Raw genomic sequence first — 26961 nt, 5'->3', positions numbered from 1 at the left:
GCAGTGCCAGCGGCGTTGTTGGCCATGAAGCCCCTGATGGCCACGTGCTCCCGTGGTCTCCAAAATTTACATACATTGCATATCTTTCACAGCCGGCCATCGTGTGGATGTCACGTCGCTCCTAATAGCCCTTATTTCGAGCGAAATACGTGCCGCGCTTCGCCGGGTTTAAACTGTGGCCGGTTAACCTGCCACGTGCCGACCCCGGTGAACGCGCTTCCGATCGGTTTCGCGGCGCTTTCACGGCTTCCCGACGGGGATGTGCGTAGTATATAGGTGTTCCGTAGAATAAAGAACCAATTGGGTGTTCTGTGGATGTGCCGTGCTAAGGTGGATAGTGATGTTTCGTGACCCGAAATGCCTCAGAATCGTTCGAAGCCATTGTCGAATACCCCGGAAAAGTCTCTGAGAAGGTAATTCTTCGCCTATCGTACTTGCTGGATGTTACCAATCAGGGGCGCCGCCATAGGAGGGGTAGCTGCTTCCTAATACTACTGCCCAGACAACGCTCCGACAACCTGAGGTTGTCCTGAGGATGACCTACACCGTACGAAAGTATGACCTGAGGAAGCCCTCAAATGAACCTCAAGTGGTCCTAAACCAGTCCGTTTGTCCGGCCTCAGATCGTCCTCAGGGCATCCAGAAAAGAGCACATTATGATGAGTCTAGTACTTTTTGAGGACGAAGCATACAAGACCTAGGCACTCATCAGACCTTACGAAAAGTTGCTCTAATTCTTCTTTTGGAGCGCTGAAATGACAACTGATCAATCAAAAGTGCCTGAACATGCACACTCTTTAAAGCACTGCCTGTGAGGTTTCAGTAACAATTTCTTCAAGTATAGCAATAAAAACAGCAATGCACAGAAAACATGTTTATTTTCAGGAATGAAACTTGGCAGTTTTCACTAGATGAGACTTCTTGCCCTGTGCCTTCAGAGGTCTTCATCCGATGGGCTTGACAACGCGACACTTTGAAGACATTCTGTAGTAATAGAAAGCAGCATATCTTGAAGCACAAGTGAATTTAGAGTATCAATAAGAATATTAAGACAATAACAGCATGCCAGATTTGAAAGCATAAAATGAAAATTATATTACCATAATGTGCAGGTACGAACTAGCCATTATATAATGGTGAAAATGATTTATATAGTTCATGCTTGCATACACATCAAAATTCGAGTAAGGCAAGAAAATTATTTAAACTATAACAGCAAAAGTATCATATGTTATGATAGCTTCAACAGCACAGATAATAAAACTCACCCTCATGGTGAGTGCGAGAAGTTCTTAAGCGCTGCTTCTGGAGCTTTTCCCCAGCATGCCGAAGCCACACTTTAATCACACACTCGATGTCATTTTTTTTTGTTTCCGGAAAATTTCGCCTCACGGCCTCTGAAAAAGTACAAAGTTCATAAAACAGGAATTACACAAACATATAATACATTAATATAATGCTACATAGGTTGTTTGAAGAAGTACCTCTAGTCAGCATGATCGACATTTTGATAGGTGGGCACATCATCATTAAAGGTCCTTGCCATCCTTCCCCATGTTAATTTCAAGAGTACTGACATTGACACTATGTGTTGCATTACAAGAAGAACACCACGAAGAAGACATCATTGTAACTTTTTTGAAACCTAGCATGCAAAGAATGATGAGGCGCCTTTGACGAAAATACGTCCATGTATGAAAATGTTGACCAGCTTGTCTTAGGTACTTATTCCTGTTTAGAGATCCTCAGTGATCACTATGAGCTTCCATCTGTTAGTTTTCATCTGTACATAAGATTTCCACTACAGTTAAGAATGCCTAGTAGTGCTACCTGATAATAACTTCTGCAAGTAGTGAATGCTTGCGTATGTGTGCCATGCAAGTATACTAGTGTGCTTGAAGAAGCTGCAGGGTTTCTTACTGACAACAGATATTTCATGCTAAAAATTTTCCACGTTTAAGCACATAATTTTAATTAGCAAGCATCCTAAAAAATTTAATGCTTTCATGAAAAGATTGTTCTTTTGCTATTGACTTCAAATGAAAGATAATGTGGATAACAGACTTAGAAATGTCTGTACTCAAACACGGCTCTTGCAGCACATGGTGTTGTGAAACAAATTACTCACTGCAAATGACATCTGTGACACCTAGATCCACAAACTTCCTTTTGCCTTTTTGGCCTGCCCAGCTGAACTGCACAGCAACCTCAAGGCTTAGCAGAAGCTCCAGCATCCTCCTGGCTGCTGCCCCAAAAGTTGAGCCACCAAGGCCAGCAAGCTGCTGTATCTGTAAAGTTTTGAGGTCATTATTTTTTTTAGAAGAGTAGCTTAATGCAGTGACTAGAAAAAAAAATTATAGAAAAATATAATGAATGACGTACAAGCTTTAGCTTAATGTTGCCATCAGCAGCAAGTCTCCCCTCAAGACTTAGAAATTGGTCAATATCCTTGACCGGTGTCAAAACCACATCATCATTTGTCTCATCTTGAAGCCTCACTGTTGTGTTGAAAAGGTGCTGCTGCATGGCATCAACCTGTCGTCCCAGCTGCTCTAGCCTCATCAGGATAGTTTGCGAAATTCGCATGAGTTGACGCACGTATTCTGTAAAGACGTGTTCATGAAGTAATAGCGCTGAATTGCAACATATAAAATGGCAAAAGCTGAGATAACATTGAAAATGAGAAGTGCTACTAAACACAGCAAAACAAGCACACAGTTGTTTATGGCTTCTCTGCACATTATTGTCGGTTTTAGAAATTTGTGCCTACATGGCTTCAGTTATTTTGTTAGCATGCTCAGTGATGCCTTTTTAGGACCTGAATACGCATGCAGAGTTGACACTGAGATGAAGCACCTTCATTGCGTGCTGTGATTCAGTGTACCCATATATTTACAACCTAGTTTTCAACAAAAACTTGGAATAAGTTCAGAAAAATTGTTGAAAGTTAGGTTATTAAGTGAATTTGTGAAAAATAGAATAAGCAGAAACAGATACTTTAATGTTTTAAGCACTGAAACAATGTGTGACCAGACCATACATATAACAGTTGCCATAGTTTTTGCAGCAAAGTGATGCCACTATCACTTTCCCAACGAAAGCAAAAAAAAAATGTTTAAAATATAACTCTTCATTTATGGGGTAAAAGCGTGCTCATCGCCATCAAAGTGACACACAGTCCTCATTTCCACTGTGATCAAGAGGCATGTTCTCTACACTAAATAGGCGACAACAGTTGTTTATGAATTAAAAGTATTAATTGTGGCACCTTCGCTTCAATTTTTCTGAGACATCAGGTATTTACACTTGATAAAGCAACTACAGTTAGTACATTGTTCCGAAATTGCAAATAAGCAATTATGCTGCTTACGACTGGCACAGCTATAAGACAAAACGTTTTGCTTAGCACTTGCAAAGATTTTAATCTAAAGAGAAAAAAAACTGTATTCCCTAGACAATAAATACAAAGATTGTCTTCACCTCTGAAGTGGCACCCGGGTAAGAAAGCTTTAATGTTACTTACCAGGAGGTGAGCTTCTATTGCTAGAGGGGAAGCCTAATGAAGACCCATGGGTATTATTGTGTGCAGTCCCTACAGAAGCATAGATGAAGGTTTTAAGATGCACTTCTAAAAACTAGCTCTGAACATTTCATCGAAAGTATTCTTACATGAAGGGCCTTGCTGACTACTGTTATGTTGCTGCAACACTTGCCTTTCAAGGTTGTCTGCATGCTCTGTAAGTGACAGTTCCTACAAGTGACAGTTGCCATTGTTTTTGCTACAAAGTGATGCCACTGTCATTTCTGTCTACTGAAAAAAAAATATTTTTTTTTTGATTATGGGGTAAAAGCGTGCTCATTGCCATCGAAGTGACACGCAGTTTTCTCATTTCCACTGCGATCAAGAGGCATGTTCTGTACACCAAAAAGGTGATAACAGTTGTTTATGTATTAAAGCTTTAATTACTGGCACCTTAGCTTCAATTTTTCTGAGACAACAGGCATTTACACTTGATAAAGCAACTACATTTGGTACATTGTTCCGAAATTGCAAATAAGCACCCTATGTTGTTTACCACTGGTGCAGCTATCAGACGAAACGTGTTGCTTAGCACTTGCAAACCTTTATAACGTACAGGCAAAAACACTTTGTATTCCCCAAACAATGAATATAAAGGTAGTCTGCATCACAATAGGTGCCGATCTAAGGAAGCTCTAATGTTACTTACCAAAAGGTATGCTTCTAGTGCTAGGGGAATTGGAAGGTGTGTGTCTACTGGTAGGAGAATTCCTGATGACATTTTGCCCCTCATTATATCCTGCTCTCTGAGCAGGCATAAATGATGGTATTTCCCGCCGGCCAGCTGCAACACTTCCAGGCACTTCTTGGGCGTCTGTAACAATGCCCTTGCAGTTGAAGGGAGCGCGCTGAAGCATTCGTGGGACTGTAGTACTCTCAAGAGCGATGTAACTGAAGTGTGCGATGCGCGAGATTGTAAGGCCCACGCTTGCAGTCTCTCACGAAAGGCCAGCAAGCTGTCCACACTGCCGCGTTCACAAACTTGCTCTTCGTTACTCCCAGTCGGTGCCAATTCGAAAGAATCCCTCTGCCTCACCTGCGAGGTCGCCGAAGTCGAAGCCGCAGCGCTGCTGTCATGGAAGGCACGCCGTTCGAAGTCTGTGTGATCGTGAGGCACAGAAACACTGCAGCCGCTGGGGTAGCACGCGTCGCCAGAAATCAAAACGTGTCCTTGGGGCACATCCGTTTCTGGAACGATCGAGGAGTGTGCCGAAGGCCGTTCTCTGTCATGAACACAAAGGCGACGATGGCCGTCTTCGAGGTCGACCGCACAAGCCTCGGAGGGCAAGTCGCTCTCTCTTTCGGCGTTGCGGGAATCTCGGTCAACGTACCGCGTGTCATTTATGACATCGGCCTCACTGTCAATAAGCTGAAAACTAGCATTGACGCGCCGATTAATTTCACGCCGAAATTTGCGATCCGCGCTCTCAGCCATCTTGAACAGCACAGAGCACAGTAGAATGGTGGCTAGACCAAAGAACACCCACCACCAGAACACGTTGTTAGGCTAGTCAGTTGGTTTGTACATACATACATGAATAAGCAGTAAAGATATACAGCGCGAGGCTGAAAATCAACTGTCCTCTCTTTTTTTATTTATTTACCTTTGCGGCTTACAACTTCAATATGAAAATTTAACAGAAGACACTCACCTGGCATGCTTACGATTCTTTGAGGGCTTCTGCGAGAAGCTTCCTCTATGGCGAGAAGTGTTGTATTGGAATGTTGACTCGACCAATGACTCGACTTGACTTACTGCAGGCCCATAATGATGATGATGATAGTTGCGTCACTTTAAAATGGGTAAACAGTGTCGTAGACATCCAGATTTAAAAGCACCTTGACTGCGCATGGTGACCGCATTAAGGTACTGCTTTTTTTTTGTTAGCACCACCACAACTTCAGTCGCCCATTCGTTTTCCCACAGCGTTCTAGTTCCAATGCTGCTCTATTCACGATAACCTAGGCCAGCCCAGTCGTCAGCATGGTCAGTTGTCGTCTGCTCGATGGGACCGTGCGGCATTGCAACACTGGACACTCGAGAATAACGTGCTCGCTATTCACAGTTTTCACGCCTGCATTCATTTTGGAGCCGACACCGTTTATACTCGCACCAAACTTGGTCTGCCGCACGTGCGTTCATTGGGGAAACGGGTCAGACCACAGTCAGTGCGATATAATTCCGTATGCACGTCGGCGGTAGATCACGACCAACGAAAACGTGCAGGCAGAAAGTTTGGCCTACGATCACTTACAAAGTAAATAAATAAATAATAAATAAAAGAACACGTCTTTCTCGTGTTGGCTTGAAGTGCTTCCTCGTGTAACTATCTCATTTTAATGATCGAGAAGTACTTTACTATTATGACTCGAAAGTAGGCATACGAAATCCCGTGGACTTATTCGTTAACAGCCAGAAAATTAACCAAACACGAATTGCGAAAGCTGCATGCACCTACGAAACATGCATATCCTCAAAACGTCCTCGAGCAGACGATATCAGGACAATTCTTCGTCCTTAAAAAGGTCTCAAAGGGGCATTTTGGGGATAATCCTGCAAGTGTCGACTAGAGGACCAAATGAGGACGTCCTGAAACTGCCGAGGACGTTTGTACCATATGAGGACGACCTCAGGTCGTCGAGTGTTGTCTGGGTGTCTGCCTCCCCTTGCCCCCTCCCAAACTATGCTCGAAACACCGAATAAGTTTCCCAAATACCTGCCACCTCCCCCCCCCCTCCTCGCATGACCTCGCTTAAGGTGGGCTCCCCACCGACCCAATAAAGAATATCCTCTTGTCGCCCCTGTCACCAATTAACCTTAATTCCGTGATTGTTCCTTCACGTAACACGACATGACAAGAATTTTAGTGTAGTCCTGAGCAAATGATATTTAGTGAGACTGAAGCCCCTCACCCTCAATCAATTTTGTGATGCCGCCATCGAGGAAATCGGAAAACGAAGTTCCGTCTGCATGGAATTGAGTGTAAACAAAAAAAATAAAATAGGGGTTCACTTTGTCGCGAATATGTGATGTACTCTGGCACATCACAACTTGTGAGATGTAAATATTTGCACTCAACTTCATTTATGAATCCATCAAGTACCTTTGATGGCAAGGTACAGTCTAGCACATCTGCAGTTAATCTCTTCCATGCCCTGGGAAGAACAGGTGAACTTTTTTTTTTTTTCATCGCCTAGTGGTCTTAAGCCCTAGCCACATGTACGCGTTACAACACGTCCGCGTGTGTGGCGTAAAGATCTGGCGTCGCATCGTGTTCATATATGAAGGAACAGGGCGCACATGGAAAGCGTGCATGCTGTGCACGCTCTAAAGTGTCGTATACGTGTACGTGAGGCCAGAACTGCGCCGTAGCAGTCGGCACATGCCAAATATTCCAAGCAACTACACTGGCCGATCCCCCAGGGCAGGCGATCTTGCTGTGACCGATCTGGTGTAAGCGCGCGCACTTCAGATCTATTGTTTCTATCTCTCTATTGCTCCCTCGAAAACTGAGACATCATGCACTCCCGAATGCTTTAAAAAATGCAGCTGAGCCAGAACGGGCAGGAATGACCCGTGCGCCTAGAACCAGGAACACTATCTAGAACACATGACAGGAGTATGTAACTTCATCACTCGCCACCGCCACTCTCTCACCCCACTCCTAATATGCTCCCCCACTATGTCCAACTCCTTGTCCCGCCGCGGTGGTCTAGTGGCTAAGGTACTCGGCTGCTGACCCGCAGGTCGCGGGTTCGAATCCCAGCTGCGGCGGCTGCATTTCCGATGGAGGCGGAAATATTGTAGGCCCGTGTACTCACATTTGGTTGCACGTTAAAAAACCCCAGGTGGTCGAAATTTCCGGAGCCCTCCACTACGGCGTCTCTCATAATCATCAGTGGTTTTGGGACGTTAAACCCTACATATCAATCAATGTCCTACTCCTTAGATAGCAATGGAGGATCTTGCTTTGAAGCCCCGCCCTAAAAGACCAGCTGCTGCTCGTTACGAGGGGCCACGCGGCGAGAAACGCATTTGGATTCGCGTGAAGAGGAGACTGCTTCCATCCGGCGCATCCGCCGGAGAGCTCATTAATAAAGTTTTTCATTCCCTCGTTTATATATATAGTGGCGTATTCCGGACATCACACGAGCTCGCGATACACCGTATAGATGTCATCGTGCCAAAGACATAGTATTGCGTGAAGTGCAGGCCGAGTGCCAGCGGAGGCTCCGAAATGCGAATTCACGAAGCCGAGGCAACATATGGTAAGGAAGGGTTCATGGTACTATTGAGGGCACCATGGGTCACTTCAAGAAAGGCCGCAAGAGGATCATCACGCATGGACAGCTTCGGTGCACGGCAATTTCCACGCTGTGAATGGGCGATAGACTTTCTCCCTCTGCATGTCTCTCGTTCGAGTCAAGAGTAAAGGTACAGCAGGGTCCAGCTATAGCACATCTACTGCAATTAAAAACAGATGCATAAACCACGGTGCACCCCGTACAGCCCACTCACGTCGCCCGTTCAGTAACACAAGACGCACAAGGACTCCACAGGAAGTAATAATATTATTATTATACTTTTAGTATCATTATTTACATCACCGGTACGGTACAGTTACCTGGCTTACTGGCGTTCGTACTCTGCAGATGCCGGCGCATAGCTTAACGATTAAGATACTTGCCTTTAGATCGGAGGGGCTAGGTTCGACTCTCAACACTGTATGAAAGTATTTTTTATTAAACAGTAAGGTTTCATAGTTTTTTATTGCTTACGTCTGTTCCAGGTGACACAAACACAGAAGGACACGAAATTTTAGTCGTTGATTGTGTTGCATGCTGACGCTATAGACATCATCGCTGCAGAACGAAAGACGATTCCTCAAGGTTTTAAGCGTAGCGAAAGAATGCGGCAATGCGCCCAGTTCGTTTAATCAAGCAAACGTCTGACCATACTCCATTTCTTGAGGTCATCGGGGCAATAGTGTTTGCAATGGGAGAAACCTGATGTAAAGGTTCCCATGGTGCGCTGGCTTCCCCACAATAGATGGTCGAAACTAGTGAAAAAAATATCAGGCCCTTATCACCCCTAATAAGGCTCCACTTTTTGTCTGACGTCACAACGTGTCACGTGGTCACACTGTACATTTGTTTCAAGCTAAAGGTTCTCCAGAGAAGTTGGCTTCCTGCAATCTGTGGTTGAAACCAGCGAAAAAAGTTGAGGTCCTTATCAGCGTTGATAAGGCTCAAATTTTACCTGACATAACACTTTGCCGTGGAGGGCGTACTATGCTTGGTCTTGAGTTAAAGGACCCCTAATGTTCTGGCTTCTCCGCAAAGCATGCTCAAAACTAGCGAAAAAGTTTAGGCCCTTATCAGCTCTGATAAGCCATAAGATGGGCTTTATCAAGGGTGGTAAGGGCCTAAACTTTTTTTTCGCTAGCTTCGATCATTCATTGCGGGGAAGCCAACTCCTTTGGTGAACCTTTGGCTCGGTACAAACGTACAGTGCACCCACGTGACAAGTCGTGACGTCAGACAAAAGTTCAGGCTTATCAGGTGTGATAATGACCTCAACTTTTTTCGCTGGTTTTCACCCTGAATTGCGGGGAAGCCAACTTCTTTGGGGAACCTTTGGCTCGGAACAAACAGACAGTGCAACCACGCGACAAGACATCAGACAAAAGTTGAGCCTTATCAGGAGTGATAAGGGCCTCAACTTTTTTCGGTGGTTTTCACCATGGATTGCGGGGGAGCCAACTTCTTTGGGGAACCTTTGGCTCGGAACAAACGTACAGTGCGACCACGCGACAAGTTGTGACATCAGACAAAAGTTGAGCCTTATCTGGGGTAATAAGGGTCTCAACTTTTTTCGCAGGTTTTCACCCTGAATTGCGGGGAAGCCAACTTCTTTGGGGAACCTTTGGCTCGGAACAAACGTACAGTGCGACCACGCAACAAGTTGTGACGTCAGACAAAATTTGAGCTTTATCTGGGGTGATAAGGGCCTTAACTTTTTTCGCTGGTTTTCACCCTGAATTGCGGGGAAGCCAACTTCTTTGGGGAACCTTTGGCTCGCAACAAACGTACAGTACGACCACGCGACATGTGACGTCAGACAAAAGTTGAGCCTTATCAGGGGTGATAAGGGCCTCAGCTTTTTTCGCTGGTTTTCACCCTGAATTGCGGGGAAGCCAACTCCTTTGGTGAACCTTTGGCTCGGTACAAATACAGTGCACCCACGTGACCAGTCGTGACGTCATAGAAAAGTTCAGGCTTATCAGGGATATTAATGACCTCAACTTTTTTCGCTGGTTTTCACCCTGAATTGCGGGGAAGCCAACTTCTTTGGGGAACCTTTGGCTCGGAACAGACAGTATGACCACGCGACAAGCTGTGATGTCAGAGAAAAGTTCAGCCTTATCTGGGGTGATAAGGGCCTCAACCTTTTTCGCTGGTTTTCACCCTGAATTGCGGGGAAGCCAACTTCTTTGGGGAGCCTTTGGCTCCAAACAAACGTACAGTGCGACCACGCGACATGTTGTGACGTCAGACAAAAGTTGAGCCTTATCAGGGGTGATGAGGGCCTCAACTTTTTTCGCTGGTTTTCACCCTGAATTGCGGGGAAGCCAACTTCTTTGGGGAACCTTTGGCTCGGAACAAACGTACAGTGCGACCACGCGACATGTTGTGACGTTAGACAAAAGTTGAGCCTTATCAGGGGTGATAAGGGCCTCAACTTTTTTCTTTTTCGCTGGTGTTCACCCTGAATTGCGGGAAAGCCAACTTCTCAGGGGACACTTTAGCTCGGTACAAACGTACAGTGCACCCACGTGACAAGTCGTGACGTCAGACAAAAGTTCAGGCTTATCAGGGGTGATAAAGACCTCAACTTTTTTCGCTGGTTTCGACCATGGATTGCGGGGAAGCCAACTTTTTTGGGGAACCTTTACTCGGAACAAACGTAATGTACGCCCAAGAAACAAATTAAGTTGTTACGTCAAACAAAAGTTGAACATTATCAGGGGTGACAAGGGCCTCAACTTTTTTAGCTGGTTTTGGTCATGCATTGCTTGGAAGCCAACTTTTCAGGGGAACCTTTATCTAGGAAGTAACGTAGAATACGCCCAGCGTGACGTCAGACAACATTTGAGCCTTATCAGGGGTGATAAAGGCCTGATCTTTTTTCACTAGTTTCGATCATCTATTGTGGGGAAGCCAGCGTATCATGGGAACCTTTACCTCAAGTCTCTCTCATTGTAAACGCCATTGCCCCGATGACCTTAAGAAATGGAGTATGGTCAGACGTTTGCTTGATTGAACGAACTGGGCGCATTGCCGCATTCTTTCGTTACGCTGAAAACCTTGAGGAATGGTCTTTCGTTCTGCAGCGATGATGTCTATAGCGTCAGCATGCACACAATCAACGACTAAAATTTCGTGTCCGTCTGTGTTTGTGTCACCTAGAACGGATGTAAGCAATAAAAAACTATGAAACCTTACTGTTTAATAAAAAATACTTTCATACAGTGTTGAGAGTCGAACCTAGCCCCTCCGATCTAAAGGCAAGTATGTTAATCGTTAAGCTATGCGCCAGCACCTGCAGAGTACGAACGCCAGTAAGCCAGGTAACCGTACCGTACCGGTGATATAAATAATGATACTAAAAGTATAATAATAATATTATTACTTCCTGTGGAGTCCTTGTGAGTCTTGTGTTAGTGAACGGGCGACGTGAGTGGGCTGGACAGGGTGCACCATGGTTTATCCATCTGTTTTTAATTGCTGTAGATGTGCTATAGCTGGACCCTGCTGTACCTTTACTCTTGACTCGAACGAGAGACATTCAGAGGGAGAAAGTCTATCGCCCATTCACAGCGTGGAAATTGCCGTGCACCGAAGCTGTCCATGCGTGATGATCCTCTTGCAGCCTTTCTTGAAGTGACCCATGGTGCCCTCAATAGTACCACGAACCCTTCCTTACCATATGTTGCCTCGGCTTCGTGAATTCGCATTTCGGAGCCTCCGCTGGCACTCGGCCTCCGCTTCACGCAATACTAAGTCTTTGGCACGATGACATCTATACGGTGCATCGCGAGCTCGTGTGATGTCCGGAATACGCCGCTATATATATAAACGAGGGAATGAAAAACTTTATTAATGAGCTCTCCGGCGGATGCGCCGGATGGAAGCAGTCTCCTCTTCACGCGAATCCAAATGCGTTTCTCGCCGCGTGGCCCCTCGTAACGAGCAGCAGCTGGTCTTTTAGGGCGGGGCTTCAAAGCAAGATCCTCCATTGCTATCTAAGGAGTAGGACATTGATTGATATGTGGGGTTTAACGTCCCAAAACCACTGATGATTATGAGAGACGCCGTAGTGGAGGGCTCCGGAAATTTCGACCACCTGGGGTTTTTTAACGTGCAACCAAATGTGAGTACACGGGCCTACAACATTTCCGCCTCCATCGGAAATGCAGCCGCCGCAGCCGGGATTCGAACCCGCGCCCTGCGGGTCAGCAGCCGAGTACCTTAGCCACTAGACCACCGCGGCGGGACAAGGAGTTGGACATAGTGGGGGAGCATATTAGGAGTGGGGTGAGAGAGTGGCGGTGGCGAGTGATGAAGTTACATACTCCTGTCATGTGTTCTAGATAGTGTTCCTGGTTCTAGGCGCACGGGTCATTCCTGCCCGTTCTGGCTCAGCTGCATTTTTTAAAGCATTCGGGAGTGCATGATGTCTCAGTTTTCGAGGGAGCAATAGAGAGATAGAAACAATAGATCTGAAGTGCGCGCGCTTACACCAGATCGGTCACAGCGAGATCGCCTGCCCTGGTGGATCGGCCATTGTAGTTGCTTGGAATATTTGGCATGTGCCGACTGCTACGGCAAAGTTCTGGCCTCACGTACACGTATACGACACTTTAGAGCGTGCACAGCATGCACGCTTTCAATGTGCGCCCTGTTCCTTCATATATGAACACGATGCGACGTCAGATCCACACGCCACACACGTGGACGTGTTGTAACGCGTACATGTGGCTAGGGCTTAAGACCGCTAGGCGATAAAAAAAACGTTCACCTGTTCTTCCCAGGCCATGGAAGAGATTAACTGCAGATGTGCTAGACTGTACCTTGCCATCAAAGGTACTTGGTGGATTCATACATGAAGTTCAGTGCAAATATTTACATCTCACAAGTTGTGATGTGCCAGAGAACAGCACATATTCGCGACAAAGTGAACCCCCATTTTATTTTTTATTTTTTGCTTACACTCAATTCCATGCAGACGGAACTTCGTTTTCCGATTTCCTTGAGGGCGGCATCACAAAATTGGTTGAGGGCGAGGGGCTTCAGTCTCACTAAATATCATTTGCTCCGGACTATACACTAATATTCTTGTCATGTCGTGTTACGTGAAGGAACAATCACGGAATTAAGGTTAATTGGTGACAGGGGCGACAAGAGGATATTTTTTTATTGGGTCGGTGGGGAACCCACTTCAAGAGAGTTCATTCGTGGGCGGCAGGCATTTGGGGAACTTATTCTGTGTTTTGAGCATGTTTTTTTTTGGGTGGGGTGGGGGGCAAGGGGAGGCAGGCAGTAGTATTAGGGGGGCAGCTACTCCTCCGATGGCGGCGTTCGATTGGTAACATCCAGTAAGTATGAGAAGCAAAGCTTACCTTCTCAAGGGCTTTTCCTGGGGAATTCGACAGTGGCTTCGAAAGATTTTTCAGCCCATGAAACATTAGTTCCAGCGCTTTAACTGCTTCTCAACTACTGTAACCACCATTAACGATGTATCCTTACGAACCTCAGATCCTTACGAATATCTAAACCAACTTAAATTTTGCTCTCAAACTCAAGGTGCTCAGTTCGATCATTTCAGCAGGTACGAAAGAGCTGCGTGACATGAATCATGGCCCGCAAAATCAGAGTATTCAGGTACTACCAGTCCAAACAGTTTTTTTTTGCTGCTTTGCAAGCAACTATTTGGATACCAGCTGACCTCATCACGGAGGAGATGTCAGAAATGGCGAGATTGCATCTGCATGTTAAGTTGTAATCTCGCCCACAAAACATGTACAATTAGTACTTTGAACAACAGGTGGAGAAACGGACATTTTCACAAAAACTGGGTAGATAGGACAAAAAATATTGGGCCTAAACTGACATTTTGGCAAGCAGTCTTGTCTAAGTTTCCCCCTCGTTTCTCTATGAAGGTGAGACCATTTGTGGAAACAACTCCACCAACATGCAGTGTTGAATATTCATCTCTTGAGGCCTCTATCTCCTGCTTTGTTTGAATTTCCATCTTGCGAGCATGTTGAATATGTCGTTCCATTAGCTAGCAAACTACTTTGTGAATGAGTTGTAGAGCAACGCTGTGTGTGCCATCATCAGATTTGACGTACCAGTCAAGGCAGAAGAGAAGCATTCGACTGGCCGAGCCCCAGCGACCGCAAATTAAGAAAACGTAACACACAATCTGCATTTTATTTTTGTGTATTGCAGTAACCGCCAAATTTATAACAAAGGATGTAAACAAACACAACGGCTCAAGTCCCTGGACAAATAATCTGTTCAGAAACCTGCACGTGTACTCACGTCCTATATGAAAGCTGGATGGGAACTCTCACTTTATTCGGCAAGAACGGCATGTGGTGGTACTATGAATTAAATTGAACATATTGGATACTGTTACAAGCTCTCTATTGAACAAGCCATATGTAAGCAACCATATGCCTTAGCCAAACGAAAGAAAAAGTACTAAAGTAATAGATGCCTAAAAGTACTTGTACAATGTCTTTCTTCTATTGCTCCACATTTATCAACTGCAAATCTGCAGAGCAGCATCTAATAAGAAATTAAAAACAATCCTGCATACCTCTGACAATCAGTATGTTTCACTAATAAAGACATTAAATATATCATTGCCCTCAACTAGACTGACTGATGTGTGTCAACGGTATTCTTCCTCAATGGCGATCGCACACAAGTCAGCGCAAATGCATATGTATTTCGGCTGTCAACAACGGGTCACTTTTTTAGAAGAACGTGACAGAGTGCATAAGCAGGACTATTTCTTTAGTCACGGGCGATCGGCGGTCGTACTTCACTTCTCTGGGTGGGGTTCATACGGTCCTCTCAACCCTGTTCATCGAAACGTAGTGGGGTACAGTTCAAGACAATTTATTTTCCGCAATTATTTTTATTACACAAACATTAGTAGGCATGTACATCTAGGAAGAAACCAACCGAGTGGGGCAATTGCCTGCGAATTTCGCAAGGTTAGTTCTGCCAGCAACCTAGAACGTCCTAAATTCTAGCTGGCAAAGACATCAAATTCACTAAGCAGCACGTACTCATGATCCCCTGATTGACAAACATTCTAGAAATTCCCCGGAAAAACTTCCCCTCAAAAAATTCACAGCATATCCACGGAGTGAATTATGATGAGCGGGGCGAAGCGTGCGTCCGTGAACTATACGAAACCGTCAACTATACGAAAACCACTAATGCCATCTAGTGATGTTATTTCCAAGGACATACAGACAACGCCATCTCGTGAGCAATTTTTAGAACTAAAAGTGGCTACTGCTGCAACGTACTACTGCGAGGGACACGACCCACACCCTAAAACCCACGACCCCCTAAATGTACATAAGCACCCCACGTTGCTTATTGTCTTCGGGCCCATGAATATGTTTTCTACAAAAGCATACAAAGGAACACAGTAACAGACTAAACAAAAAGGGCCTGCATTATGTGTCATACATGTCGAAACCGACTCCCGTCATAGTGAAAGTTTTAAAGACGATAGTCTTTCTGGGGGACCTTCGACGGAAAAATTTTGGTCTGTCTTCCTGTCTGTACATTTGACTGTTTGTCTGCCCTAACGATACCTCAAATGGCATTTAACGGCCAACCCCATCCGCAGCGCCCACCAATATTGCTCATGGTTTAGCGTTCATAGTTGTGCGATTGTCAATCGAAAAAGCAAATATTGCGCATATCTTAGGCGCTATAACATGTCTATGTTTTGTATATCTGCCTTTATACTAGAAGAGGCACACACAAGTAACTCTAAGGACTGTAGCGTTTAACGCGCTGCGCTGACAGTGCAACGCGATGCTCAAGAAGGTGTTTCCAACGCTTTGCTACGACGGCACGGTGGTGGCACCTGCCCGTCGTTTTGCATTCTACACCTTATCACGTCCGTGACTGGCGCGCATCTTTCTCTGCGGTCGTGCACGCCTTCGTTTTCGAAGATAACTGCCAGATGGCGCTCGTGTCTAACGTGCCTAGATGCGCTTGTTCGCCTCCGTTACACGCTCGAGGCACTCTAACGCAGCGCCTTCAGAATACCATTCACCGATTTTCTTGCGCATAACATCGAATAAACATCTTGTTCACTCTCTCCAGACGCATGACTATCGTCTTTCGACGACATTTACAGTTTAACAATTAGATTCGGGCCGATTTTCTTTGTTTGCGATGATTATGGCCTGGCCGCACATATCCTCCAGTCGCATTGTGCTCTGTTTGGCATATTGATGCTTTTTTATGTTTACTGGCACGCCGAAGCAAGACCAAAGCATGCAAAGCGCACTGCCGCCAGTTGGAAAGTCCGGCAGAAACATAATGAAGGATGTAGCAGGTAGTTCGGTGAAGCTGGTGGACCAAAACCAGGTGACCAAGTGTTAGCAACGAACCATATACGAATCAGCGGACACTTTCTAACCAGGATACCAGAAGAAAAAAAATACTCCGAAGAAATTAAGTCTATTACAAATAAGTGACGATGCTTCAGCTGAATCTCTTCATTGGACAAACGAGAACCTGCCGAGCGCGTCCGCACAATAAGCTCAAGACCGAATGGTTGAAATGGAAGAGCGCAAGATGCGCAATGAACACGGGCAAACACATCACGCACATCCCCCCCCCCCCCGGTAACAGAGATTGATTAGATGGATTTAGCCAAGTTGCCCAGCTTTCCATACAGTTTAAAACATAAGAGCATATATATGCCACTACATGGTACTATATGATATGATGACTATCATGGCTAAAAAAACATGCAAGTATACGTTGACCGATTTCACTGCAGTCTTATATTGTGCTGTAATACAAGCATGACAAAACGATGCACAAACGGTTACACTTGTGCAACATAATATGGGTCAAACATTATGACAGTCCCTAAAAACACTATATTATCTGTATGGCGGCCTAACAGCATAACATTTACAGGTGCGACATGATCTGCAAGGCTTTAGATTATCTCTGGAACAGCACCGTACGATAACACTGACGCACACCGACGTGAGGATGTTTCGCAGCATTTCACGGGCCCAGGGGTGGATTCAGTGATTGCTGGCATGTACCGCGGGGGCAAGGCGAGATTTAGTGTCGCCCACTCTTCATCCACTATTGGTCAAAGCGCAGTGATGAGCAGCAACTCAGAAGGGAGTCCCTTAATGAAGTGAAGGCAGACGGACAGGTCACATCGATGGGCTCCGCTGCATGGCGCATTCCCCAGGAGGCAAGCAAGAGGCAGGAACCCGAAGACGACCCGTTGTGGACGAAGGAATGGCATGGCCACAGGTTTCCACAGATAATCCACCGGATGATAGTGAAGGTCCAGAAGCTGCAAGGACACCAAGAATTCCTGTTCTTGTGTTGTGCGTGACAATGTGCGTATGGTAAAGCAAGATCACGGGGAACACAATGTAGTTTCTGCTTGCCTAGCCTACCAACTGCCCAGGAAAGTTGAAAGAAGGGCCTTTTTTTTCTGAAGTGGTTGAGCATTGGACGTGATGTGCGGAACTTGGGCGTTCGAATATACCACGGACCGAAATGGACATCTTGCGTACTCTGATTCGCGTCTTTCTTTTTCTCATTCAAATAGAAATAAACGAAGAAGTTGTCACCGTTACTTAGCAACGGCTACCCTTTTCCACTTGATTGTTAGAAATAAAGATAAAGACTACATTTTCTTTAAGACTTTCCTTGGGCTGGTTGTTCAATTTATTTGATTGCCTCTAACAAAGATTTGAGCATATATGAAAACAATTCCGCCTTTGTTCATTCGAAGCGGGAAGCTCGTCATATGGTAGAGTTATCAGCCAAGGTTAGCACATGAGGTTTTCAGTAATCAGCCGTCTCGAACCAAAGTTGAGTGCCATGCTCAGGTGAAAATGTTCCTCACACGTCACTTTGTCCAAAAGTGGCGCTGGCTAACACTTTTAGGGATTATGTATACAGACACCCAAGTCGACGGGGACATTCATTTAAGTTCGATTGGTACAGCGTTAGACGTGTACTTCGATGGTTGTGGGGTCAGATCCCAAATATAAAATGGGTGCTTTTTCGGCTACTTTAATGCATTTTAGTTTAAATTATTACCCTGCGGTAGAGCTAATAACTTCGCCTGTGCTTCCTTGGCTTAAACATAAAACAAGTTCACAGCGAACACTACTGAAAGCGAAATGTCTTTAGCAACAGTAATCATTTCCAGCCTTTGGAAACTCTCAACTTATACAATTTAATATTTTAAATTCACTTCCGCGTCAGAGTGCATGTCTTATAAGCATGTCACCAGATGCACCAGTGTGCTCAACTTGGACGACATAGTTCAGTGGTTAAATTGCCAGTTAAATGTATTTCGCATGAGCAGTTGCACCCTCAAAATACTAAGCGCAATGATAGCTGCGAGCCCATGCAATCTTTGAAATCTAATCTACAGGAAAAAAAAGCATGCATTAGCACGTGACTTGATCACATGTACACAGCAGTATAATTGCTGGAGCAGCGCAAGGTGCTAAACTAGTTAGTGAAGGTGTAGAAAAACGGCCCGTAAAATAGGGTGACTAGGTCTGGTAGTGTATTGATTCAGTTTGATCAGTACATATTAAGATTCTTCCAATCAGTCTCCTGGGCCTAGATGAGCCTCTGTCAACGCGATTACCACGTTGCAAGGGCTCCCCGAAAGTGAGGTTCCGTGAATTCCATGATGTGTCGCACACCGATATGTTAAATGGCGGCAGCGTCATTGCATCTGGCCGATCCGCTACGTCAGCTATTGTGCGATCCCGGCAAGCTTCTTCCCGAAGCTCAAGTCTGAAAGGTCAGTTTCAGTGTTTCCGCCACAGTTCCATGGGCTGTTACTCTGCGATCAGTTACGACAGCCGACTCAAGGAGCCTTTTTTTTTTTGCTAGTGAATTCCCCTTGCCCAACAAAACCATTTAAGACTTTGTATTGATACGTGCCGATCCAGTCGAGGAATCTTTCACCAGACTCAATCACATTATCTCAAGGGCATACCAGGTTGGGACAATGGGCACAGATATGCAAGCACATGGACACCTTCCTCCTGACACATGCACATACATGCTTTCATATTTATTACCAGTGTGAGTGAACAACTGGCAACCTCCATCCATCGCCCCGTGAAGGGGAGACCTGCGCACTGGTGCCAATGCAGTTTCCTTGCAGAAAGATTCACCGAGAACAGTTCGAAATAGTAGGCGTAAGGACAACGTGCGAAAAGGGAGAGACACGAGGCGCCTCCGTCTCCGCGGGTGTCTCCCGTTCAGCCTGTCTTCTTCGCGCCTATTTCGAACTATTCTTGAAGCCGCTTTAACACCATGAATGTAGGACAACGTGTACTTATAGGCGTGCACAGAGTTCCACTTTGAGGAGGAGGAGAGGGGGTTGGCAGCTTTGTTGTTGCATCCCCTCACCCATTAAGACAATGCATGAAGGTAGATTGCACCCCAACTCCCTCTTAGGTGACCAGGGAGGCAGCCGTCCCTTTGCCACCCACACCTCAGTATGCACGCCTATGAATCCACCCACACCACAGCGCTGTGAGTGTCTGGCTTGCGCAGACTACAAAATTCACTATACTCTCCTTCAACATGATCTGCTAGAGCAGGATTCCTAAAGGTGATAATTCCAAATGCTGTAGAATATCTCATTACATGAAGGATCACAAATGCTTGGCGATATGAAAACACAGCCTACAAAAGGAGTCACCAGAAAAATAAAATCTACTTGCCCATTTTACCACCAAGCAGAGAGATCCAATATTCGTATGAACATGTCCGAGGACGTGAAACAAAGGCTGGGCGAAGTATGCAGAGGACCGACGAAGTTGTCCATTGGATGCACAGGTTTGCAAGCTGAAAGAGAAGCGAGCAATCGTTTAATCGCGAGGCACCTGTTTTACCAATGTACAGTAGTTTGCCGATGGACACCGGTATCTAGTTTTAATACCAAGTTTATTATACCACCACGTGACAGTGATATATATACACTGTTACACATTAAAAGCGAGGAAGTTTGCTGTTAAATTGAGTATGTAACGGACTGAACATGATTCAAATGCAGATGCAATTTAAATATCAGCAATGAATTCATTATAAAATTATAAGCAACGTTGTGTTTGGCAGTGCAGTAGGTTGGCGAAACCTCGAGGCAGTATCGGGCTCTGAAGTGCTGTATCAGAAGCGTGTGCGGCCAAGCTATCAGGCTGACCACATTAGAGCCAGCTACTGCTTCGAGGTTTCGCCCCGCAGAGCAAGAACTGGCTGCTCACGTGGTCGTGGCTGTACCTATTTAGCCAGTGGGTACCAGGCGGCAGAAATTCTCTGCTTCCCACAGCAGTGGCGGACGCTCAACTATTTCACCAAGGCTGTGGTGGGTTAAGGTACGCCCAGGGGCCTTCGCAGAACCTTACGGGGCTACCTTTCGAGATGAGTACTCAGAAACAACCAAGTGCCAGATCGGTGTACTCCTCTACCCATTGGGAAAAAACGGTGGGTTCCTGGTCGGCACTGTGAATCGAACTCGGCGCTTCCCGCATTGGAAGAGGACGCTCTAACCATGTAGTCACCGCTGCTGTTTCGCTATGCCATCTTTTGTCATGCTTCCGAGAAGCGTGGTGTCCGCTGAACACTTGCAAGAAATTTTGTGCCAATCGTTCATGCCGTGGCTGACGACAAGGAGGAATTATGCCTCAAGTAGGTTAAATTTTTATCTCAACATATTAGGATTTTCATTAACTAACCTATGTGCAGTTTGCAATGAACCGGAAACAATAGATCACTTTCTTCTCGCATGCCGCCGCTTCACCTCACTGCGACGAATAATTCTTGAAAGACCGATTGATATGCTCAGATTGCCAGTCAATACATCACCCTATTATCGTTTGGAGCCAGTCAGTTGGGTGTGGGCCGCAGTGCTATTCTGTCAGCGCTACATAAATTCATTCAGGCAACCGGAAAGATACGCTGCTAGTGGTACTGCCAGATATATCCAATTCTTTGTCCCCCTTCCTCATTCTTGTTAATTTGTTTTACATATTCTTGTTTATCGCATTTTTCTGAACTTTTTTAACGTTTTTTCAAAGAACATTATTATTGTTACTATCTAATTTCTCTTTCTTTTTTTTAGCAAGCGTTGTAAAAAAATTATCTATTGTGAGGTACAGTGTGGCCAATCCCCCATGTGGGTATGAGCCAAGATATCCTAGGCGACAAGACAAGACAAGGTATGCGCCACAGTTAATAGGTGATCAAGTAGAAGGATTTGTGATGGGTTTAATCATTGGACTACCCATTCGTTACACTATATACTCGCAATGTGTGACGCCTGGTTATACTTTTGCCTTTGTAAAACAGCTTTATTACTCATATTGATGCGATTCCTTTCCCGACATGAAGCCTGCCTAAAGCCACTTTGCGAACATCTCCCAAGCACCGGCATAGCTCACAGGTAGAATTCTGGGCTGGTACGCAGCGGACCCCGGCTGGAACCCCACTGTGTCCTTGGCGTTTTTTTATTTACCGAGTTTTTTTTTTCGCTACTGATTACGAACACCGGCGGTGGCGGCTACAACTACGGCACCGCGCGTGACCCGGGTTCTGATCTCATAACAGCTTTCGCTGTAAAATTTGAAAAGCCGTTCCCTAGAAGCAGTTCGAGAATACGCATACTCGTGCAAAAGAAGGTCGCAGGGGATGGGCTACTGAGCACATGGAAGGCTCTGTCAAGCAGTCACCGGCATATTACCACTGCCACCAAATGTGAAAGTGTAAAGCCTTTGCAATCTGCTAGTTCTAACATACGAGGCAAAAGCGAAAGAATAGCGAGGAACTCGTTCTGTTATATGCCACAGAGCATTCCACTCTACTTAAAGAAAGAAGTGAAGGAAAAACACCTAGTGCCAAATTTCACTCGTGCTGATGACGTCGCCGTTTTTGACCTGTTAGATATATCGTTTTCTGATTTCGGTGATATGTATGAATGAAGTAGTTGCTTTGTCGAAGATTTGTGGGGTTTCTTCAAGAATCTTGTTATGAAATGCGCCTCAAGTCATATCCCCTCAAAGATTATCAGAACGCAATCTGATCGCCATTGGACGACGAGGGAAGTAGTGCGAGCGGGACGCAAACTAAAGAAGATGCGCAAAAAACTGCACCAGAACCAGTCATCTTTTCATGCATTAAAATTTTCTAATATGCGTTTGCAGTAAATGAAACCATAAAGAAGGCAAAAAACTACTTTTTCAACATATCTTTGAAAAACTTCTTGCTTTCTGCTCCTGCGAAGTTCTGGCGACACCTGTCACATAGGAAGCAACAGGCATATAAAATCCTCATTAATGGAGAATTGGTAACTGATGAATCACTCCTTGCGTCATCGTTTAACAAGTTATTCTGTTCAGTCTACACAAACGACGATAGAAAACAACCAAATTTTGCGGTTTCTCAGGACGTACCTAAAATTTCTGACTTAATGATAACTGAAGAAGGTGTCTTATCACGGCTGCTTAAAATAAATATGAAGAAATCACCAGGAATTGATTACATACTGAATGCATTTCTAGTAAGGTATGCAGAATGGTGTTCAAAGTATTTATCTATATTATATTAAAAAAAACATTGTCCACTGCAGAACTCCCGAGAGATTGGAAGCGCGCGAAGGTTGTTCCGATCCCTGAGGCGGAAAATCGTTCACTAATTACAACATACAGACCAATATCTTTACTGTGTACCTGCTCAAAGTTGCTAGAACATATTATTCTTACGCACTTGTCAAACTTTCCGCAACAAAATAAATTGATTGATTGCCGCCAACATGGTTGCCGTAAGGGAATGTCGACGGTTACCCAACTCCTTGAGACAATACACGAGTTTGCCTCAGCCTTAGATAAACAGAGTCAAATCGATATGATTTTTTGGACTTCCAGAAGGCATTTGATCGCGTCTCGCACCATAGGCTTTTGTTAAAATTAAAACCCATATTACAAAATAACTCACTTCTCTCATGGATAGAGTCATACTTATCGTCTAGGAGTCAATGCGTATCAGTTGGCGGCTCGTGTTCACGCCCGGCGCCCGTGCAATCAGGCATTCCCCAAGGGACGGTTCTCGGGCCACTATTCTTTTCAGTTTATATAAATGATATCGTAAACGATATACCTGTCAAAATCAAACTGTTTGCGGACGATTGGATCCTTTATCGGGAAGTAAACACACCTGCCGACTAGGCATTATTAAGTAGTGCCCTGGACAAGCTACATATTTGGTGTGAAAAATGGCAGATGAGCATCAATACTACAAAAACCGTCTCAATGACAATTTCAAGAAAGAAGGCACCGCTCACTTTCCAGTATTCAATAAATGGTCGCTGTCTTAGTGCTGTAAATCGTTATAAATACTTAGGTTTAATAATCACTTCAGACCTCCGGTGGAATGAACATATCAGTTTTCTAGAAAAGAAAGCAGTGAAAAAGCTTGGATATCTTAGAAGATCGTTGCGACAGTCAACGCAAGAAATAAAACTATTAGCGTATAAAACCTACATTCGTCCCCTTTTGAAATATGCCTGCGTGGTCTGGTACCCATACACAAAGAAAAATATTGATAAACTAGAAAACGTACAAAGAAAATCTGCTCGATTTATCCTTCGCTCATACAATCGCCTTATGTCAGTCACTGTTTTGCTTCAGACAGCGAACTTGGAAGCTTTACATTTGCGGCGATATCGCGAAAGACTAAAATATATGTACCTGCTCTACCGCGATAAGCTTGGCATTGATTCAAGAGCGAATATAGAAAAAGTCGTGTGACGACCCACGCGGGCGGATCACTAAAAAAATTACAGGAATTTTTTTGCAGAACGACATGTACATGGGCTCTTTTTTCCCACGAACTGTACGCGAGTGGAATCGCCTCCCTGGTGGGATTGTGGAGGCGGCGACAGTGGCGTCACTCTTATCGGAGCTAAAAAACTTATAGCATGTCTTCCTGCCATATTTGTACTCTTTGTTTTGTGACGTTGCGTTGTTAGTACACGAGTGATGTTAGTACGCACTTATATAGGTATTATGCTATGCACAATTTCATGTCATGCACTGTATATTTTTCTTTTTGCCGCGTTATTACCTGTGTGTCCGCGACATTCTCTGCGCGTAATATATTGTGAAAGTGTTCAGTGTGCTATATTTATATGTTACCCATTCCTGCTTATGGCTTCACTTTGAAGGCAGCAGAAATCCTGTAAATAAATAAATAAATAAATAAATAAATAAATAAATAAATAAATAAATAAATAAATAAATAAATAAATAAATGCGATACAACAGAACAGATGCATTCAAGCAAGAATACGTGTGAATTTCATCAGGCATAATAGAAATCGTGGCAAACCTAAAGGTGGTGTGTACAAACCATCATTTTACTTATCGGATGTTCTTTAAGTTTCTGTATACTATTCTACGTTCCTTATAAGGGCCCTAAAATGGTAACAGGGTAAAAGAGAACTACAAGATTGATTAGTGAATACCGGCCTACTTTGTTTATCTTGCGATTTTCTTATCGGTTTTGGTAATAGTGGTTTTTGATAATGATAGGGTTGAATTATGCGCACGAGCCTAACAGAAAGAAATAGGCCTGCGCAGGTTATGCCTTCAGCAGGACATAACCAGTGACACGGCCACCAAGAGGTGAAAGGCATGGCGATGAGCAGTAGCCTACTGTGGAGCGACGAGGATCAATTCAAGCAAGAAACTTTTTACTAGCTCAGGAAAGGGTGAACTTGAAATCACTCAGTGAGCCCCCAGTCCTTCATTAGACAAAACATAAGCTGATGAGTCATTTAACAATTAATCTTGCCGCGGTACTTCCGGAAGTAGTAGAAGGCTTCGGAAGAAAAAAAAAACGACTGCAAGCCGTTGTAATCAAGAGCCCTAGTAAAATGGAAGTGGTTTGGCAGTCCGGAGGTGAAAATTGCCAACAATAGTCCATAATGTAATATTTTGACGAATCTTTACGCACAATTTGATTTCACGAGTCCCTTCGACAAGGGTGGTAACAAACCTATACATAGTGAACGGCTTTGACGGCCTAAGTGAAAATGCTATTGCTCATTGTAGTCTCGTGCCACACTTCGTATTCTCCCCGTTTCACCATCCTGCCCCCGTCCAATATTGTGTTCAATGTGTTCATTCTGTTGATCAAGACAGACTAATAAGGTCGATACTCGATGCAAGAGCTTTGAGCTGTACTTTAATTTTAATATTTCATAGAACGTGCAACGGAGACGAAGAACAAGGAGACGCATAGACTACTCAAGCTACAACTGACTTATTTTCCTGCGATACCAATGTGTACGCAAATTTCACAGGAAAAAAAAAAACAGCAGACGAGCTATTCGAAAATGCTGACAAGGAAAACGGCAATCCATAATCGATATCGCGTGTTTAGTAATAAAATTTTGCTTTCCTGGCTAGAAAAAGCAAGCCAAGCTACACTGATGTACTTTTTTATAACGTTTCTAGATTTCTTGGCCTACGATTCTTCGCACTGTCCCATTTTTTGTCTCTTGTGAACACACGTGTGCGATTGAAAAAAGGCCGGCACCCACAACCCTGACGATTCCTCAATACCTACCGATAACCTTACGTACCTGTGTTCCTAAAGACGTTCATTAAGGAACCTACAATTACATCCTATACGTTTCTTAGTATAATTGTCAGTTCTCATTAATGTTGTTTAACGAAGACAGCGCGCCTTGAAATTTAGCCCTCTTTTATTCATTCATAGCAGGGGTCTCGTTCTGGCAGACTTAATGCCTTCAGGTGGTTTGTGAGGGACGATTGGTCAGCTGAAAGCCCATAATATGATCACGTGCTACATTCACCTCAATGGCAACAAGTAATACTGACAAGCTCCCATGTTCAAATGCACATATGCATACCCCATAAATAGGGTGGGGGGGGGGGGGGTAGCCGCCGTGGTCATCGGACGAGTTATTCGAAGGTCGCACGTTCGGTCCCTGCCCACGGCAAGTTCTCTTCGCGCACTCTTCTTTCCTCAAAACTAGATTTCAATTACTTCAGTTAACGTTCATTATACTTTCCTTGGCGTAATTGTCTGTCAGTTCTCATTGTTTTCTGTCTAGTGAAGTTTTTAACAAAGAATAACGAAGATGTTTTTGTTTTCGCCAAACATGCGATACCTATGATTGGTTGATGTTGCCTCGGCTGCAATTTTATTTAGTTCGTCTTCTTTTTCTTGTAATACGCGCATATATATTGCTGTGGCAGAAAAATAAACATTTGCAAGTTCAGAGCTCTCTGTGTACCAAATGCTCGTTCCGTGCGCTGTGTAACGTTGAAATCATGCTACACCAATCAGCCCATCCCTCAGCCTTTAATGCACTCGAACACTATGGAAGCCTTCCTGGTCAGCAACTGCACTAATTGTGTACTAGCCTCTAGCCAGGAAAGTGACTTAATCACGCCAAACTTGGGAGTGATTAAGTCAATCAAGTGTATTTACTGAGAACAGAATCAAGTAGCGCTAGATACAAGACAAAACTACAGACAGTCAGCGCCCTGTCTGTCGATCTATCAATGTCACTTGAATACTGTCCTTTCCCGTATGAACCAACAGCCCAGTTAGATGCGCTCAGGCATTTACCGAGTACCTAATGTTTTCAAAAAGCTGGTTTTCTTAACGCGCCGTCTATATCAGCGCACATGAGTTCTTCCATAACAAAATATGTTCACCTACCATTGCTTCAATTATAACCGCAACACCCGTACCTTAGCTTGTATCGGCGCAACGCCGCAGCTTCCAAGTCACTATGGTGGGTGTTGGGTATACGGTCATATTCCGGCATGCCCATGGTCACCTTTACAGAGAACCATGGCAGAGATTGAATCGGCCAGAAGCAGATTTTTTTTTGTGTGTGTGTGTGTTCAAAACTACGCGAGAAATGAGAAAGTGCTCACTTGAGGAATTGCCATGAGGATGCCCACTAGGTGATCTTCTGCCGAAGTGGCACATAGTGTGTTGTGAAGACA

At 44.6% G+C, this 26961-nt stretch overlaps 1 protein-coding gene across 3 annotated transcripts; it reads right to left on the bottom strand.

Moving 5' to 3' along the window:
* Positions 1–859: 859 nt before the first annotated feature.
* On the bottom strand, positions 860–5030 carry LOC142803738 (uncharacterized). 3 transcript variants are annotated; one of them, XM_075889594.1, is made up of 7 exons: positions 4230–5030; positions 3714–3735; positions 3524–3592; positions 2383–2603; positions 2129–2288; positions 1269–1397; positions 860–984 (listed from the first exon to the last, which is right to left on the bottom strand). In XM_075889594.1, the coding sequence occupies exons 1-7, from the start codon at positions 5013–5015 to the stop codon at positions 935–937; spliced, it is 1437 nt and encodes a 478-aa protein (XP_075745709.1). In that variant the 5' UTR covers positions 5016–5030; the 3' UTR covers positions 860–934. The 3 variants fall into 3 exon arrangements, with proteins under 3 accessions (XP_075745709.1, XP_075745710.1, XP_075745711.1); XM_075889595.1 differs by having other exon boundaries at positions 3670–3735; positions 4230–4473; XM_075889596.1 differs by having other exon boundaries at positions 3714–3811; positions 4230–4365.
* Positions 5031–26961: the final 21931 nt, after the last annotated feature.

Source organism: Rhipicephalus microplus, chromosome 3 (genome assembly GCF_043290135.1).
Source record: "Rhipicephalus microplus isolate Deutch F79 chromosome 3, USDA_Rmic, whole genome shotgun sequence".
Lineage (NCBI taxonomy): Eukaryota > Metazoa > Arthropoda > Arachnida > Ixodida > Ixodidae > Rhipicephalus > Rhipicephalus microplus.
This window is presented reverse-complemented; position numbering and strand designations above follow the sequence as displayed.